At 41.3% G+C, this 17,767-nt stretch overlaps 1 protein-coding gene across 2 annotated transcripts in view; it reads left to right on the forward strand.

Moving 5' to 3' along the window:
• ARHGAP12 (Rho GTPase activating protein 12) overlaps window positions 1-17,767 on the forward strand; it is a 124,261-nt gene that overhangs the window by 20,749 nt on the left and 85,745 nt on the right. For both annotated transcript variants that reach the window (XM_012803364.2, XM_023511400.1), the window contains exons 2-3: window positions 4,543-4,579; window positions 6,187-6,941. In XM_012803364.2, the coding sequence (XP_012658818.1) occupies window positions 6,264-6,941 (678 nt within the window). In that variant the 5' untranslated portion in view covers window positions 4,543-4,579; window positions 6,187-6,263. The remainder of the gene's footprint in view (window positions 1-4,542; window positions 4,580-6,186; window positions 6,942-17,767) is intronic.

A 17,767-nucleotide genomic window follows, 5' to 3' on the forward strand; every position in this document is an offset into this window, starting at 1 on the left:
CCGTCATTGTTGTTTGGCGGGTCCGGGCTGGGGATTCAAACCCGCCACCTTAGGTGTACGTGGCTGGTGCCTTAGCCGGTTGAGCTATAGGTGCCGAGTCGATGTCTCTTCAACATACTGATTCCATCTGCTTATGTGCTCAGTAGGGGAATTGCTAGATCATGTGGTAGTTTTATTTTGAAAATTTTGAGGAAATTCCGTATTGTTTTCCATAATGACTATAATAATTTACATTTCCACTAACTGTGTTTAAGGGTTCCCCTTTTCCATGTCCTCACTAATACTTTACTGTCTTTTGTATTTTTGATAATTAATATCCATTCTAGTTGGGGTGAAGTGATCTTTCATCGTGGGTTTGATTTGCATTTCCCTGGTGATTAGTGATATTGAGCATGTTTTCATGTACCTGTTGGCCATTTGTATGTCTTCTTTTGAGAAGTACCTATTTAAGTGTTTTGCCCATTTAAAAATAATTTTTTTTTGCTATTGAGTTCTTAACATTTTTTGTATATTAACTCCTTATCAGATGTATAGCCACATGGAAAAGAATGAAACTAGACCCTTATTTTCTGACCGTATAGAAAAATCAACCTAAAAGGATTAAAGAACTAAATACAAAACCTGGAACTGTGAAACTATTATAGAAAATAACATAGGGGAACTGCTTCATGACCTTGGCCTGGGCACGGAAATTTTCGATAAGCCCTTAAAAGCACGTACAACAACAGCAAAAATTAGTGGGATTACTATGTTTTTTTATTTAAAGAATTACATTTACTTTAGAAGCATTCAGAATGTCAACAAAGCAGCTATGATTGTTTTTGGCCATGATAGAGTTGTATTAACAGAATACAACTTCTGTAACAGTTAACAGAACAACAATGATTTTATACAAGCTCCTCAGAGACAACAGAAGATGAAAAACTAGCATCCTCATCTGTAACTAATTTGGGCTGTGCAGTAACGGGAACCTGCTTTAAATTTCCATGCCAGTTTTCAACACCACATCGCACCAGGCAAGGTTAGGGGCAACTGACCTTAGGACAGAGCTATCTAAAGACACATTTGGTAGTGTATTAACTATACAAAAAAAGACACTGCACAGTTAAAAAAAAATCTCAGGGTATGGTTACCATGCCTGTGGTCCTAGCTACTCAGGATGCTGAGATGGGAGGATCATGTGAGCCCAGCACCAAGGAGTTTGAGGCTACAGTGAGTTATGATTGTGCCGCTGCTCAATCTTGCTCGATCTGTAAAAAAATAAAATTAAAAAACAATTCTCACACAGCCTGACATTGCAGTTTTTTTTCTTTAAAAGGTGTGAGTTGTGTACAGGGGTGTTAAATGCATTGCAGACAAGGGAAAAAAAAAAACCTGCTAGAACCCACTTAATTTGTACCCTCAGCTTCTTTATTTTCCTCCTCCTCGTTCTCTTCATCTTCCTTCTTCTTGCGTTTTTCAGCCTGACAGCTCCCTTTTTGCTGCATCAGGCTTTCCTTCGGATTGGTGCCGCGATGTCCTTTTCTGTTTTTCTCAGCTCTGCAGCGGTGTTAGGCCTCATCTCACCCAGTTTGTTTGATCTGTCACCAGAGGATAGGCCAGTGTGGTCTCCTTTGATTTTTGTTTTGTTTTTTTTTGAGACAGAGTCTCACTGTGTCACCCTGGGTAGAGTGCAGTGGCGTGACAGCTCATAGCAACCTCAAACTCTTGGGCTCAAGTAGTGCTCTTGCCTCAGCCTCCCCAGTAGCTGGGACTACAGGGGCCTGCCATGACGCCCGGCTAGTTTTTTTTTAAGAGACGAGATCTCCCTCTGGCTCAGACTGGTCTTGAACTTCTGAGCTCAGGCAATCCACCCTCCTCAGCCTCCCAGAGTGCTGGGATTACAGGCGTGAGCCACCTCTCCCTGTCCTTTCATTTTTGAGCAGTGTTTAGAATAAAGGAGAAAAAGGCTGAAGGAGGTCTTCCGGGTTCTTTGGGGTCCATGAGCCTCTGTTTTGTTTCCCTTTCAGGAGGGATATAGGCAGTCACTTCCTTTTCACATTTGGCCTTTTCCGCCTTTGTCATGTCCTCAGATTTTCCTTTCTCTTTAGCAGCAGACAAGGTTTTTACCTCTCGGATTACTTCTTAGAAAATTCGGAGAAGTGGACTGAAGCATCTGGGTCCTCCCGGTCGTTCTCCTCCCGATGGTTGCACAGAGAATGCATTTGATGTATTTTGCTCTGCCCGGGTTTAACCACACTGGGGAAGATGTGGTTTGGTTACTTTTCCTTAGCCCAGTGCCCGTCCGGCTCTCACTTGCCCCGGCGCTGTCTCTGTGGCGCCCAGTATACTGCTGACACATGGGATTCTGTCAAAGTGAATGAAGCACTTCTGCCAGACTTCCAACAGGCTGAAGCGACAGCCTGCAGAATGAAGGACAGTATTTGCAAACTATGCATCTAATAAGGGGTTGATATTCTTATTCTTTCTGAATCCATAATTTGTAATGAGCCTTTTCCTTTTGTTTTTAGCTAACTTCTTAGGCCTCGGATTGTGACCTAATATGTAATCCCTGCTAGACAGCAATTGTGAACTCGCTGTATACTTATAATTTTCAGAGTTCTTGTTAGGGGCTTCTCAGCTTCCTTCCCCACCCCTCACCCCAGTGTTGACCAGAAATCCATCTCAGCTCCTTTTCTCTTACCTCCTGTGTCCTCACTTGCTCATGTGGTCATTTTTGGTATCTAAGTCTGTGTGCTGGTCTTCTGACTTCTCCGCCTCCCCACCCTCCGGCTTCTCATGGGCGTTAGCTAGAACTCCCGGTTGGGTGTCTCACAGCGATGATTTCCATGTCTTCTCCTGACTCCTCCCTCATACTTTGTAGTCACTGGGAGGTGTTGGGAAGGTGTGGTCCTGAGGCCTGGCAGTAACGGGGCTGGAATGTGGACTGGCCTTTGACCTTTTGTTGCTCCCATCCTGCCAACCTGAGATCACACAGCTTACTTGTTACTCTCTATACTTTTTTCTTTCCTACATTCCTATGGACACATGTCCAACCAATTACAGGATGACCATAACCTTCTGAAATGTAGCTGCCTACACCCTCTCTTGTCTCCATATCTTCAAAGATATTTTTTAAGTTCCCGTTTTACTTCCCTGAGGGGAAAAAGAGAAAAAAAAAATCCACAAAGAAGTATTTCAGTGTGAAATTTTGAATGGTTGTAGTGAAAAATTGGTGTAGGTGGGATTAAAGCACATAGTGACTCACGTCCTGGTAATGCTCAAAAGTAAAGGCTGAACGATTGGAAGTTTAGAATTTGTTTCCTGTGATGGGAAAGATCCTGGGGTGAGCAGATTTGGGTGGGCTGAGGTAGGGTAGAGATAGGAAGAAGATTTTGGATATGATAAGTTAGTTTTAGGTACTTACTAGATCACCGAGTAGATTTGTTTGTTATATGTTAATATAACAAATAGATTTTCTAGTCTCCCTGCCTTTTTTTTTTTTTTTTTTTTTCATTTTTTTATGATGTTGACTTTTTTGGAGAGTTCAGGTTTGTTGTCCAATAGACTGTCTTGCATTCTGAGTGTGTGTTTCCTAGAAATCGCTTAAGGTGAGGCATATTTTGATAAGAGTACAAGTAGGTGACATTGAGTACGTTCTTTTGCTTTATGTTGAGAGCATATCTTATCATGTCCTGTTGTTGCTAAGTTTGATCACTTAGAGGTGCATTTCCCTATTTAAAATTAGAAAGTAATCTGTGGGGAAATGTGTTAAAACTTCTAGTAGCTTTTTTATTTTTTCCTTTGAGATAGGATTTCACTCTGTTGCCCAGGCGTCATCATAGCTCACTGCAGCCTTAGACTCTTGGGCTCGAGCAATCTTCCTATTTCAGCCTCCCGACTAGCTGGGACTATAGGTGTACCATGACGCCTAACTATTTTTTTTTTTCCTCCCAGTTTTGGCCAGGGCCAGGCTTGAACCTGCCACCCCCAGTGTATGAGGCCGGTGGCCTACTCCTTGAGCCACAGGTGCCACCTCTAATTTTTTAAATTTTTTTTTAGAGCTAGGTCTCACTATGTTGCTCAGGCTCTACTTGAACTCTTGGCCCCACACTGATTCTCCTGCTCTAGCCTCCCAAAGTGTTTAGCCACTGTGTCTGCCAGAACTCTTAATAACTTTTAACGTATGTTTTTATTCTCTTTACCCACTTAATGCCATAGGCTTGAAAAACAGTCTGTCAGTAATTTTATGAATTGTTTCTCATGTAATGAGAGATTTAGAAAGATATTTCTGCTGTCAGAATAAAACATCGGGCAGATTGAAGTTGAGACAGTGTGGAAATGAAGTGGGCGGGGCCACGGTAACGCAGACCTCAGTGTGGCTTTCAGTGAATGTGTTTGGAGGGTGGTGCTGACCACAGTCATGATGTATAAAACTGTCCTGCATTCCTTATAGCTGTTATAAAAAAGCGTTGCTTCTAAAAATGAAAGCAACACGATATTTTTACCATTCATTAAGCAATCCTGGTGAGAGTTAATGAACTTCCTTTTTTATTTTAATAGGTTTAAAGTAATATTGGATGTTCAGAAATCCTATAAGGTAAGCTTTTATTTTTATTTTTGAAGCAACATAATTGTATTAAATTTGTTAGTCAAGTAGTTCATTTAGAAAGTAAAGTTTAGTTGTGAAATTTTATCGGTGACTGATTTATTCACTTGGGTTTGTTTGTGTCTCTAAATCTTACCTGTCATAGAGAAGAATGTTGTCCCCGGGGCAATGGTTGCTCTGTTCCCGTACTGTACAGTAATTGCTCCGTACTCGTGTGCTGAAGAAGATTGATATGTTGTCCTAGAATGTTGGGTTTACACATTTTTGGTAAATCTCAGTTTGCCTTAGTATCCTTGAACATTGGGGTCGAGTGTGTTAGTTTGCTAGGGCTACTAGTAGCACACCACATGCTGGTGGCTTAAGCAGTAGAAATTTATTCTCTCACTGGTCTAGAGGCTGGAAGTCCAAAGTCAGTGTTGGCAGGGCGGCCCCCTTTCTGAAGGCTCTAGGGGAGAGCCCTGCTTTGCCTCTTCCGGCTTCTGGCGGTTGCTGGCAGTCCTTGGTGTCCTCAGCTTGTAGCCGCTTCACTCTGATTTCTGCCTCTGTTTTCACCTGGCTGCCATCCTCTGTGCGTCTCGTCTGTAAATCTTCCTGTCCTTATAGAGATACCAGTTACTGGATTTGGGGGGCCTACCCAGATCAAATATGACCTCGTCTTACCTTGATTACATCTGCAGCGACTCTATTCCAAATAAGGTCATGCTCACACACCTTGGGGTTAGGACTTGAGCATATATTTTTGTAGAACATGTTTCTCCTACAATAGTTGGGGCCTAACACGAATTGTAACAGTGCCAAGATGCTGCCATCTTTTTGAACCTGTAATGCTGTGTCCTGTAAGATACAAAAATATTTTGGAATTGGTATAGAAATAAAAGCGAATACTAGACTACTCAAGTTACTACTACTCTAGTTTAGTAGTATGTAGACTTTGAATTGGGAGGTGTTGTGTAGGGTAGATTTTTTAATGTTAACATATAAAAAGATTAGTTATTTGTTGGCATTTGTGAGATTATACCTGAGTAGAGGTAAACTAGCAGTTTTACTTAATAATAATATTGGTCTTTTTTTCACTTACATTAGGATATTAAACTTGTACAATTGAGTAATTATAGTCTTTTTTTTTAAGTTCACCAATGCCCTGATCTTTTTGGAAAATAAAGAGTAACATATTAATGCAAGGTCACTGAAGTGCAGCTCCAGCTTCCTAAAGGGTTCTCAGTAATGCATATAGTGAACCCAGCTCAGTGCCAGGCCCCGTGTTGTTGTTAGTGAGCCTTTCCAAGAAGGGGAAGGAGGTTTGAGGTAGTCATGAAAGAAAGGAGAGTTCTTCTCAACTCTCATGTTAGTAGTTTTGTGTCTGGATAGTTAGTATATTTAATGTCCTATTCACTGGTTTTAGTTTTGCTCATCAATGAACAGAAAGGGTGTTTATGGAGGGTGGTATATACGGCATTTGACACGTTTGCTTTCTGGAGTTTGAGATTGGAAGTAATATTCTGTAAATGGTCTGCACTATATGATGTTTGTAAGCAGATGTAAAATCTAGATTGTGTTAACTTTTTTCTTCATTCTCTTCCTCCACTTAAATAAAATAGCTATATTAACCCAGCAAGCCACAAAGCCATAATGTGGCATACCATCCTTTTCAAGAGGTGAATGTTACTGAATAAAAATGGCTGACAGAAGTGGGAAGATAGTCCCAGGACAAGTGTACATTGAAGTGGAATATGATTATGAATATGAAGCAAAGGACAGAAAGATTGTGATTAAACAGGGGGAGCGGTACATCCTGGTGAAAAAGACCAATGATGACTGGTGGCAAGTGAAGCCAGATGAGAATTCCAAAGCGTTCTATGTGCCAGCCCAGTATGTGAAGGAGGTGACCCGCAAGGCCCTCATGCCACCTGCTAAGCAGGCAGTTGGACTGCCAAATAACTCTATGAAAGTGATACAGAGTCTGCATCTTCAGAGGTCAACAGAAAATGTAAACAAATTGCCTGAGCTTTCAAGTTTTGGAAAGCCATCATCATCTGTTCAAGGAACAGGTCTTATTCGTGATGCCAATCAGAATTTTGGACCCAATTATAATCCAGGTCAGACTCTCAACCTAAGCCTGGACCTGACCCATAATAATGGAAAGTTTAACAATGACTCACATTCTCCTAAAGTTTCCAGCCAGAATAGGACACGCTTATTTGGTCATTTTCCTGGCCCAGAGTTCTTGGACATAGAGAAAACTAGCTTCTCCCAGGAACCGTCTTGTGATTCGGCAGGAGAAGGCTCAGAAAGAATTCATCAAGATTCTGAATCTGGTGATGAACTTAGCAGCAGCTCCACTGAACAGATAAGGGTAAGATTATTAAAAATAGAGTCATGAAACACTTGTACCACCTGAATACAAATATTAGTTATAGATTTTCCTTTAATTATAACATTTATGAGACTTTAAGACTTTTGCTTTATACTTTCAGAATATGAAGGTTCTATTCTGATTTAAAGAACTAGAAAATATGTAAAAATGACTTGTGGGGTTCCTAAAAGGTTACTTTGTGGTTTTCATAATGCTTCTTGTACCATTCATTGTAGGACTGGGCATAATTTAAATGTGGAAAAGTTTTGCTAGTGATTGCGTGTAAGGCACAACAGTCATGATACTTTTTCTAGTAGGAAAGTCTTTACTATTCTCTAGATATATTCATTTTGACTAGTTTCCAAGAAGTCTTAGATTGTATTAGTTATATGTGGAGAGATGTTACCGGCATACTAATTGTGCTAACTTGGTGCTTTAAAACTTGTTTATTAACATTGAATAACAAAAAAATACAGAGCTCACAAATCTTTACCTCCATTCATATACTTTTGTCTGAGTATCCACACTTGATTGCACTATTAGCCTAGAAAAAGTTTTGTGTCCCTGTAGTTTAATTTTTTTTTTAATGTAACTTTCTTTGGAGATGGTTTGCCAATTTATTTTTCAAGCGAAGTCATTATAAAAGCACATGTGAGGAATGGAAACTTGAATGTAGTTGAAATAAATTTAATAAATTTTTGGCCTAAAGCTATGTTGTAGGATTATGCAAGTTAAATCTATGAATTGTTTTGATGTTGCTTTTAGGTGGGTGGTCTGATTCTTTTTGTCAGTTGTAATTTTTCTTTTCTTTTTTTTTTTTTTTTTTTGAGACGGAGCCTCAAGCTATCCCCCTGGGTAGAGTGATATGGCATCCCAGCTCACAGCAACCTCCAACTCCTGGGCTCAAGCGAGTCTCCTGCCTCAGCCTCCCAAGTAGCTGGGACAACAGGCGCCCGCCACAATGCCTGGCCATTTTTTGGTTGCAGCCATCATTGTTGTTTGGCGGGCCGGGCTGGGGATTCGAACTGCCACCTTAGGTGTATGTGGCTGGCGCCCTAGCCGCTTGAGCCACAGGCGCCGAGCCATCAGTTGTAATTTTTCATGTAACGTTTTAGAATGGAAGTAAGAAAAATTCTCTAGAAAATGTTGTGGTGTTTGAGATCAAGGCAGTTACATTGAAGTAGCACCAGTTACCATTGTGTGTCTTAGTAGGCTTTTCTTCGGGCTTGATGTGATACTCTGACATAAAATACATAGTGTTTCCTGGAATTGTTCTATGCATGCTCCTTAGGGAAATAATGGACCTGGAAAGATGGATGTTTTCTTGTCCATCCACCATCACCACTGTTTCACACCTCAGATTACATTTTATGTTGGTGGACGTAAGGACGCCTGTGTTCTCTTGGTCATCCTAAATTAAGTTCACCACACTGGAGGTTCATGGCTCCTGTCCTCTCCTCGAGCCTTAACGCTGTTTGCAAATCCTGTTAGATTTCTCCAGCCAGCCCTTTCTCTGGCTGACTCTCCATGGCAACTGTGTCAGACCTTTTCCATTTTTTTCAGTTCTCTGATTCACTGGCTTTATCCTGCTCTTATGAGATAAACTTGCCTTCTATTTTGTAGCAAAAATTAAAGACATGGATGGAAGCTTCGAGGAACATAAACTCCACGGTAGTCAGTAGTGCTGGATCTAGATTTGAATCTGATTCCCTGTTACTTGCCTGCTGTGTGATAGTTGGGGGAAGTTATTTAAACCCTGGGCCTTTCAGTTTCTGCATCTTAAAATGAGGGCCACAGGTTGTTGAGACGTGGGTTAATGTAGTAAGTATCTTGCTGCTTAATAAAGCACCCCTAAATTTCGTGGCTGAGGACAGTGAACACTTACTTTCTCTCAGGTTCTGGGGGTTAGTAAATGATGAGCAGCTTCGTTGGGTGGTTCCTAAGAAGGCTTGAGGTTTCTCCTGAGGTTATGATCCTGTGGAGGCTCGGCTGGCGGAGCTGCTTCTGAAGACGGCTTGCTCCCACTGTAGTCCGGCCTCGTCGTGGCTGCTGGAGTGTTGTGTGCAGCTTTCCCCAGATGGAGCAACAGAGGGAGAATGTGGCAGCAGCTGCACTGTCTTTTGTGCCATGTTCTGTGTGAGCGGAGACTACACAGGGATGTGACTACAAGGATTTGAGGACTTTTTTTTTTTTTTGAGAGACAGAGCCTCAAGCTGTGGCCCTGGGTAGAGTGCTTGGCATCCCAGCTCACAGCAACCTCCAACTCCTGGGCTCAAGCGAGTCTCCTGCCTCAGCCTCCTAAGTAGCTGGGACTACAGGTGCCTGCCACAACACTTGGCTATTTTTTGGTGGCAGCCGTCATTGTTGTTTGGCGGGCCTGGACTGGATTCCAACCCACCAGTTCAGGTGTATGTGGCTGGCGCCTTAGCCATTTGAGCCACAAGTGCCGAGCTGATTTGAGGCCTTTTAAGGCTGCCTTGAGGGCTGGCTAGCTTCGTAAATTTTCCATAAAATATAGCTGCCATTGTTACTGTTATTTCTAATTATTGTTACTTCTGCTGTCACATCTGTGAGTACACCTTGGTCAGCAATCATCTTTCCACCTGGTATGCTGTAAGCTTGTGATAAAGATCATGGTCTTATGCTCATACGGCTTTGGATTAGATGTCAGGTCTTTCCCATCAGCTTTTAAATTTGCTTGTTCTTCCCATTTTAGTAAAACTCTTCTTCAGTCCTACCTTCCCTTCTGAGTATCTGAGTATCATGTTATTGCCCTTTCCTTGGCATCTTCTGGAAAGACTTTATGTTTGTCTCTGTGCATTTCCTCCCTTGCCACTCACCGTGCGACCTTTTCTGGCATGGCATCTGGCTTCACTGTGCCACCCAAACTGCGTCTGGTAAAAGGTGCTCATGGTTTCACTGTTGATAAACGTACAAGCAATTAAAAAAATCTTGTGGCTAGGGGTGGTGGCTCACACCTGCAGTTCTAGAACTCTAGGAGGCCAAGGCGGGTGGATGTCTTGAGCTTGGCAGTTTGAGACCAGCCTGACCAAGCATGAGGACCCCGTCTCTATTAAAAATAGCAAAAATAGCTGAGCGTGGTGGCAGACACCTGTAGTCCCAGGTACTTGGGAAGCTGAGGCAAGAGGATTGCTGGAGCCCAGAGTTTGAGGTTGCTGTGAGCTATGACGCCATGGCAACTCCACTGAGGGCATGGAGTGAGACTGTCTCTAAAAACACAAATAAATAAGTAAATAAACTATACATAATTAATATATCATTATCATAGTCAACAAGATAAATAATCAAATGACAGTTTTATTTTTGTTGTTGTTGGGATTGCTGCAGAAGGCTTCCTCATAAAGTCCTTCCCCAGCTTCCAGTGTTTTCTCCACACTTTCTCTGAGGATTTTACAAATGACAGTTTAAAATAACCTTTTATTGAGGCATACCATACAATCAAGTGTGGGAATTTTACTAACTGTCAGTGTGTGGCTTGATGAATTCTTACTTATGTGTAGACACTCTATAACCAGCCTCCAGCTTCTTCCCAGTCAGCATTCACCCTTCTAGCTCCTGTGTCCCTGTTAGGAAATTTTAATTTTTCTGAGTTATATCACTGTAGATCAGCCTTCTTTAATTAAACTTGGCATTTCAAGGTGATTATAGATTGATATGCAGTTGTAGGAAATGATAAGGAGTGATCTCCTGTACCCTCTGTTCAGTTACCTAGGTTTGCAAGTGGTAATTAATGTCTTGTAATGCTATACTGCAATATCACAGTCAGGATTTTGACATTGGTACAGTCAATATTCTGAACATTCCATCATCACAAGGTTGCTTCATGTTGCCCCTTTATAGCCCCTCTGCCCCCTCCACCAGTGGTCTGTTCTTTCTTTTCTTTTTTTTTGCAGTTTTTGGCTGGGGCTGGGTTTGAACCTGCTGCTTCTGGTACATGGGGCCAGTGTCCACTCCTTTGAGCCACAGGCGCTGCCCTTGTTCTTTATTTCTATAATTTTGTCATTTCAAGAATGTTATATAAAAGGAATCATAGCTTTGGGGTCTGGCTTCTTCATTCAGCATAATTTTCTGTAGATTGGTGTAGGTTGCTATGTGTAACTAGCGTAGTTCTTTTTGTTGCTATGGAGTATTGTATGGTGTGGATGTACGTTTATTTAACCATTCTTCTTTTGAAGGACATCTAGGTTGTTTCCAGTTTGGGGCTAGCAAAACTGCCATCAACATTTCTGTACAGGTGTTTGTATGAACGTAACTTTGCAAACAAAGCTGCTATCAACATTTCTGTGCAGGGTTTTGTGTGAACATATCTTTTCATTTATTTGGAATGAATGTCTGCAAATGTAATGCTAGTCGTAAAAGTTGAACTTCCTAGAAGGAAATTGCTGAAGCATTTTGCAGGGTGTGACTGTACCATTTTACATGCCCACCAGCAGGGTATGAGTGATCCGTTCTTCTCTGCATGCTCATCCGCCTGTGGTGTCGTCACTGTTCAGCCATCTGCTAGGTGCTGAGTGATCCATGTCTCATTTAGATTTTAATTTGCATTTCCCTAAGGGCTGATGATGCCAAACATCTTTTCATGTGTTTGTCCTCCTTACATCCTCTTCATTGAAATGTTTCATCATGTATTTTGCCCATTTTCTAATTGGCTTGTTATTTTACTGTTGAGTTTTGAGAGTTCTTTAAATAGTTTACTTATAGTCATTTGACAGAGACATAGTTTGCGGTCCGTAGCTTGGCTTTTCATGCTTTTAACAGCATCTTTTGTAAAGCAGAAGTTTTTAATTTTATTGAAGTCCAAAGTTTAATTATTTCCCCCACAGATCATGTTTTTACTTCTTCTTCCTTTTTTTTTTTTTCAGACAGAGTCTGAATTTGTTGCCCTTGGTAGAGTGCCATGGCATGACAGCTCACAGCAACATCAAACTTGTGGGCTCAAGCAATTATCTTGTCTCAGCCTCCTAAGTAGCTGGGACCGTAGGCACCTGCCACAATTCCCAGCTATTGTATTTTATTTTATTTTATTTTTATTTTTAGAGATGAGATCTCTCTCTTGCTCAGGCTGGTCTTGAACTCCTGAGCTCAAGGAATAAGCCCATTTTGGTCTCCCAGAGTGCTAGGATTACAGCGCGTGAGCCGCTGTGCCTGGCCAGGTTTTTACTTTCGTATCTAAAAACTCATTGCCAAACTTACGTTGCCTATGTTTTCTGTATTTTAGTTCTAGGATTTTTATAGTTTTGCATCTTAAATGTAGGTCTGTGATTCATTTTGAGTTAGTTTTTGTAAAAGTTGTAAGAGGTCTTTGTCTAGGTTCAATTTCTTTTCTTTCTTTTTTATCTGCATAATTTAATTGTTCCACCCCATTTATTGAAAAACAGTTCCTTTTCCCTTCAATTGCCTTTGTTCCTTTGTCAGAAATCAATTGAACTATATTTGTGTGGGTACATTTCTGGGCTCTTTATTCTGTTCCATTAATGATTTTTTTTTTTTTTTTTTTTTTTTTTTGAGACAGAGCCTCAAGCTGTCCCCCTGGGTAGAGTGCCGTGGCATTACAGCTCACAGCAACCTCCAACTCCTGGGCTCAAGCGAGTCTCCTGCCTCCGCCTCCCAAGTAGCTGGGACCACAGACGCCCGCCACAACGCCCGGCTTTTTTTTTTTTTTTTGGTTGCAGCCGTCATTGTTGTTTGGCGGGTCCGGGTTGGGGATTCGAACCCGCCACCTTAGGTGTACGTGGCTGGCGCCTTAGCCGGTTGAGCTATAAGCGCCGAGCCCATTAATGATTTTTTTGATAATACCATGCTGTCTAGATGATGATGATGATGATTTTTTTGAGACAGAGTCTCAAACTGTCGCCCTGGGTAGGGTGTCGTGGCATCACTGCTTACGGTAACCTCAAACTCTTGGGCTTAAGTGATTCTCTTGCCTCAACCTCCCAAGTAGCTGTGACTACAGGCACCCACCACAATGCCTAGCTATTTTTTTTCCTGGTTGCCGCTGTCATTGTTGTTTGGCAGGCCCAGGGCTAGATTCAAACCCGCCAGCTCTGATGTATGTGGCTTGGCACCCCAGCCACTGAGCTACCAGTGCTGAGCCATGCTGTCTAGATTAATGCAGCTTTAGAGTAAGTGTTGAAATTAGATAGTATATATCTAATATATATACTTTGTTCTACTTCAGGATTGTGCTGGCGATTCTAGGTCTTTTGCCTTTCCATATAAAGTTAAATGCAGTTTGTTCATATCTACTAAATCGTTTGTTGGGATTTTGATTGAAATTGGGTTGAATTTATAGATCAAGTTGGGAAGAATGGACATCTTAACACTATTGTGTCTTCTGATCCATAGGTGGGGGGCTATGCATCATTTACACTGCGTGTGATTGCTTCAGTGGAGTTTTGTAGTTCTCTGTTCCTTTAGCAGTCACCACACTACCCCTGTACGTCCCCCAGCCCCTAGCAACCATTAATCTTTTCTCTGTCTCTACACATTTTCCTTCTGTGGACCTTTTATTTCAGTGGAATTACATGTGGTCTTTTGTGACTGGCTTCTTTCACTTAGCCTGATATTTTCAAGGTTCATCCAGGTTGTAGCATGTGTGTGTACCAGGACTTTATTCTTTAATTTGGTGGAATAATATCGTATTGTTTATCCATCTGTCACTTTTTGAACAAATTGGTTGTTTCTACCTTTGCCTAAAATGAATAATCCTGTTTCAAACATTCATGTACAAATTTCTGTGTGGATGTGTGTTTTTATTTGTCTTATGTAGGTATGATACCTAGGAGTAGAATTGCTGGGTCATAAGGTCATTTATGTTTAACTGTCTAAAGAACTGTCAGACTGTTTTCCATAGTAGCTGTACTGTTTTACATTCCCATCATCAGTGTACGAGGGTTCCAGGTTCTCCACATCCTTATCAAAGTATTACCTGACTTTTCAGGTAAAGTTACCCCAGTGGGTATGAAGTCATCTGATTGTAGCTTGGATTCGCATTTGCCTAATGATCATAATTTTGAACATCTTTCACATGTTTATTGGCTGTTTGTGTATGTTCCTTGGAGAAAATGTTTACTCAAATCTTTGGCCCATTTTTAAAGTTACATTATTTGTCTTTTTACTAATGAGCTGTAAGAGTTCTTTATACAGTTTATTTTTTGAGACAAGTCTTACTTTGTTGCCCTTAGTAAAGTGCTGTGGCATCATAGCTCAGAGCAACCTCAAACTCTTGGGCTCAAGTGATTCTCTTGCTTCAGCCTCCAGAATAGCTGGAACTACAAGCACCCACCACAGTGCCAGGCTATTTTTAGAGACAAGGTCTTGCTCTGGCTTAGGCTGGTCTCAGACGTGTGAGCTCAGGCAGTCTACCTGCTTTAGCCTCCCAGAGTGCTAGGATTATAGGTGTGAGCCACTGTGCCCAGCCCTTTTTGTACAGTTTAGAGAGGTCCCTTATCACATACATGATTTGCAAACATTTTCTTCCGTTTCCCATGCAGCAGTTGTTTTTTCTTTTTTTCTTTTCGAGACAGTCTCACTTTGTCACCCTCAGTAGAGTGCTGTGGCATCACAGCTCCCAACAACCTCAAACTCTTGGGCTTACGCAATTTTCTTGCCTCAGCCTCCCATGTAGCCAGTACTACAGGAGCCCACCACAGTGCCCAGCTATCTGTTGTTGTTGTTGCAGTTGTCATTGTTGTTTAGCAGGCCTGGGCCGGATTCAAACCTGCCAGCCTGGGTGTATGTGGCCAGCTCTATAACCAAGGTGCTATGGGTGCCGATCTGTCTTTTCAGTTTTTTGATAATCCTCAATTCCCTTTTTTCTTTTAAAAACAAGTCTTGCTAGGTTGCCGAGTCTGGAATGCAGTGGCTATTCACAGGTGTATAGCAGGGCATGCTGTAGCCTTGAACTCTTGGGTTCAGCAACTTTCCCACCTCAGCCCCTTGAGTATCTGGGACTACAGGTGTGTGCCACCACATCTGGCTTGATAATAATATCCTTTTACTTAACAAAAGCTTTTAATTTTGATGTGCTCCAATTTACTTTTTGTTTGTTGCTTATGCTTTTGGTGTCATATCTGAGAATCTATTTTCAAATCTGAGGTCATAAAGACTTACCCTTCATTTTTTCTCCTAACAGTTTTATAGTTTTAGCCCTCTTACATTTAAGTTTTTGATCCAGTTTGAGTTGCTTTTTTTTGGTATGGTATGAAGTAACGGCCCAACTTCTTCATCTTTTTTTTTGTATTTGGCAGTCCAGTTGTACCACCATCATTTTTTGAAAAAACTAAACCTCACTGAATGGTCTTGATGGTCTTGCTGAAAATCAGTTGACCATAGAGACAGTGGTTTATTTTTGAACTCTCAGTTCTAGTCCATTGATTTATATAGCCTTACAATGTACTAGATTATTATTATTATTATTTTTTGAGACAGAGTCTCAAGCTGTCACCCTGGGTAGAGTACTGTGACATCACAGCTAACGCAACCTCAAACTCTTGGGCTTAAGCGATTCTCTTGCCTCAGCCTCCTAAGTAGCTGGGACTAGAGGCGCCCGCCACAACACCCAGCTATTTTTTTGTTGCAGTTGTTTAGCTGGCCCAGGCTGGGTTCAAACCTGCCAGCCCCAGTGCATGTGGCTTTCACTGTAACCCCTGTGCTACAGGTGCCGAGCACATGTGCTAGATTCTTGATTACTCTTAACATACAGTTAGTGAGTGCATTTTAAAATCGCAAAGTGTTAAGTTCTCCTACTTTATTGTTCTTTTTCATAAGTGTTTTGCCTATTCTGGACCCATTGCAATTCCACTGTGAGTTTTAAAATCAGCTTGTCAGTTTCTGCAGAGAAACCACCTGAGATTCTGATAGGGATTGCCTTATGTCTTTAGATCAATTTGGGAACTAATACCATCTTAACAGTATTAACATTTGCAAGAAAGGCCTGATGGCGCTGAATTCCCTCGGTTTTATTTATTCAAGAGAGTTTTTATTTCTGCTTTATTTTGGTGTATAATTTCTTTGGGTTTAGAAGTCTAGTTGGCGATTTGTTTTTCAGCACCTGACATATTGTATCCCACACATAGCTTTAGTGTGAGGTAATAGGTTAATGTGGCTAGAAACTGGACTATTGCGGTAGGTGCCAGATGTCTTAAATCCCTCAAATATCAGTGTTTTTGTGTTTGTGTTGTTTTGGGGCTTCTCTGAGAGCTCCTCCTTCCTACCTGCTGTGTGCTGCTATTTTCACTGGTAATCCCCTGTTAGTATACTAGAGCCCTGTTGTAAAATGTGGGGACAAGGCGTAGTGTTCTGTAATCTTATGATTAAATCTCAGTCTTTCATTGCGGTCACTGAGCTCTGAAATTCACAAGTGTTTCTTAGCTTCCCTCAGGTAAGACAAGAAGGTAGATAGAGGGAGATGAGGGAGTCTGGGAAGTGCCCTTTTTCCAGATTGGCTATGGCTCTGGTAAGGTCTTGCATCCTGGAAAGCATAATAAGTCTTTGAAAACAATTTGAGCTTGTTTTACCCTGGTTATTTTTTCCCCCTCTATCAAAGCCGTGGGTCTTGGCTCATGCTGAGAAGCTGGTGGTATTTTGGGAAGTAAAACCCTCTAAAGTATAGGGCCCCTATCAAGAGAGTCACTCCCCTCTGGCAATTCATCAGAATTACCATTTATGTGTTCCTGCCACTTTCTAGCTCCAGCAGGTACGTAGATGTCCTTTGTGTCTCTGGATTTGCCACCTGACTTTGGTTCTCTGATGAGTCCCAGAAATGATTGATTTTCAGTTTATTCAGCTTCTGTCTTTTTTCTTTCTCTAGTAACTCATAGTATATTTATAAAATAGAAAGCTATCACAATACACTTTTCACTTGGAAAAATAAAGAACACAGCTGGCTCTATGTAAAGTAAATGTTAACTTTGGTAGATTTCAGTGTAGTCCATAATGAACACGTTTGCCCTTATTCCTCCAAAGCTGCTCCACTTACGAGCTAAGAATTTAGAAAATATTTTAGCTGAAATTTTATGTTAACGTTTTTTCCTCATTGTGCATCACCTTCAGCCAAGCCCTGACCACTTAAAATTCTGTAATTGTCGGGAGGTTAGTCAGAAGCAGCTGGAATATTCTTGGCGGTGGTGTCATCCCTGCAGTAACTTCTGTGGCTGTCCTCACAGCAGTCCTTTTAAGATGGTCTACACCCAGCTTACAGTCACCTGGAGCTAGCACCTCTGAGCCACCCAGGAAGAATTTCCAAATAGCTTCAGCATCTTTAATTTAAGGTCGGGTAACTTGGAAAGTCCAGCTCTCACCTTGGCAAGTGTCTGATTCTTTCTTTGTTTTTGAAGCTTGTTCTTGAAGTTGGGGTCACTCAGTCTCTTATGGTTGAAATAAACGCAGGACCTGATGGAAAGGGCCCCCCATTACATCGACTGCAAAGGCGCTGTTCCTACCCAGCGGTCTGACCTGGTCATGAATGCAGCGTGTGGAGGAACCTCAGTGTCTGTCTTGATAGTTCACTGTTAAGTACTTTTGTTTTTTGTAGATAATTTTAATTAAGTTGGGGAAGGTGTATTATTGTTTGAGAGGCTTTTTAAAAAAAAAAACATGAGTGAGTGTTGAATTTTTGTCAAATGCTTTTTCTGCATCAACTGATAAGATGTCGTTTTTCTTTTTTAGCCTATTAAAATATAGGGGATTGTATTGATTGATTTTCACACAGTGAACCAGATTTCCTGGAATATACCTCATTTGGTCATGGTTGACAAATGATCTTGTTTGGTTATTCTTTTTTTTTTTTTTTTTTGGAGTTGTCT

This window comes from Otolemur garnettii, unplaced genomic scaffold (assembly GCF_000181295.1).
Source record: "Otolemur garnettii isolate 467f Iridium unplaced genomic scaffold, OtoGar3 scaffold00019, whole genome shotgun sequence".
NCBI classification, from domain to species: domain Eukaryota; kingdom Metazoa; phylum Chordata; class Mammalia; order Primates; family Galagidae; genus Otolemur; species Otolemur garnettii.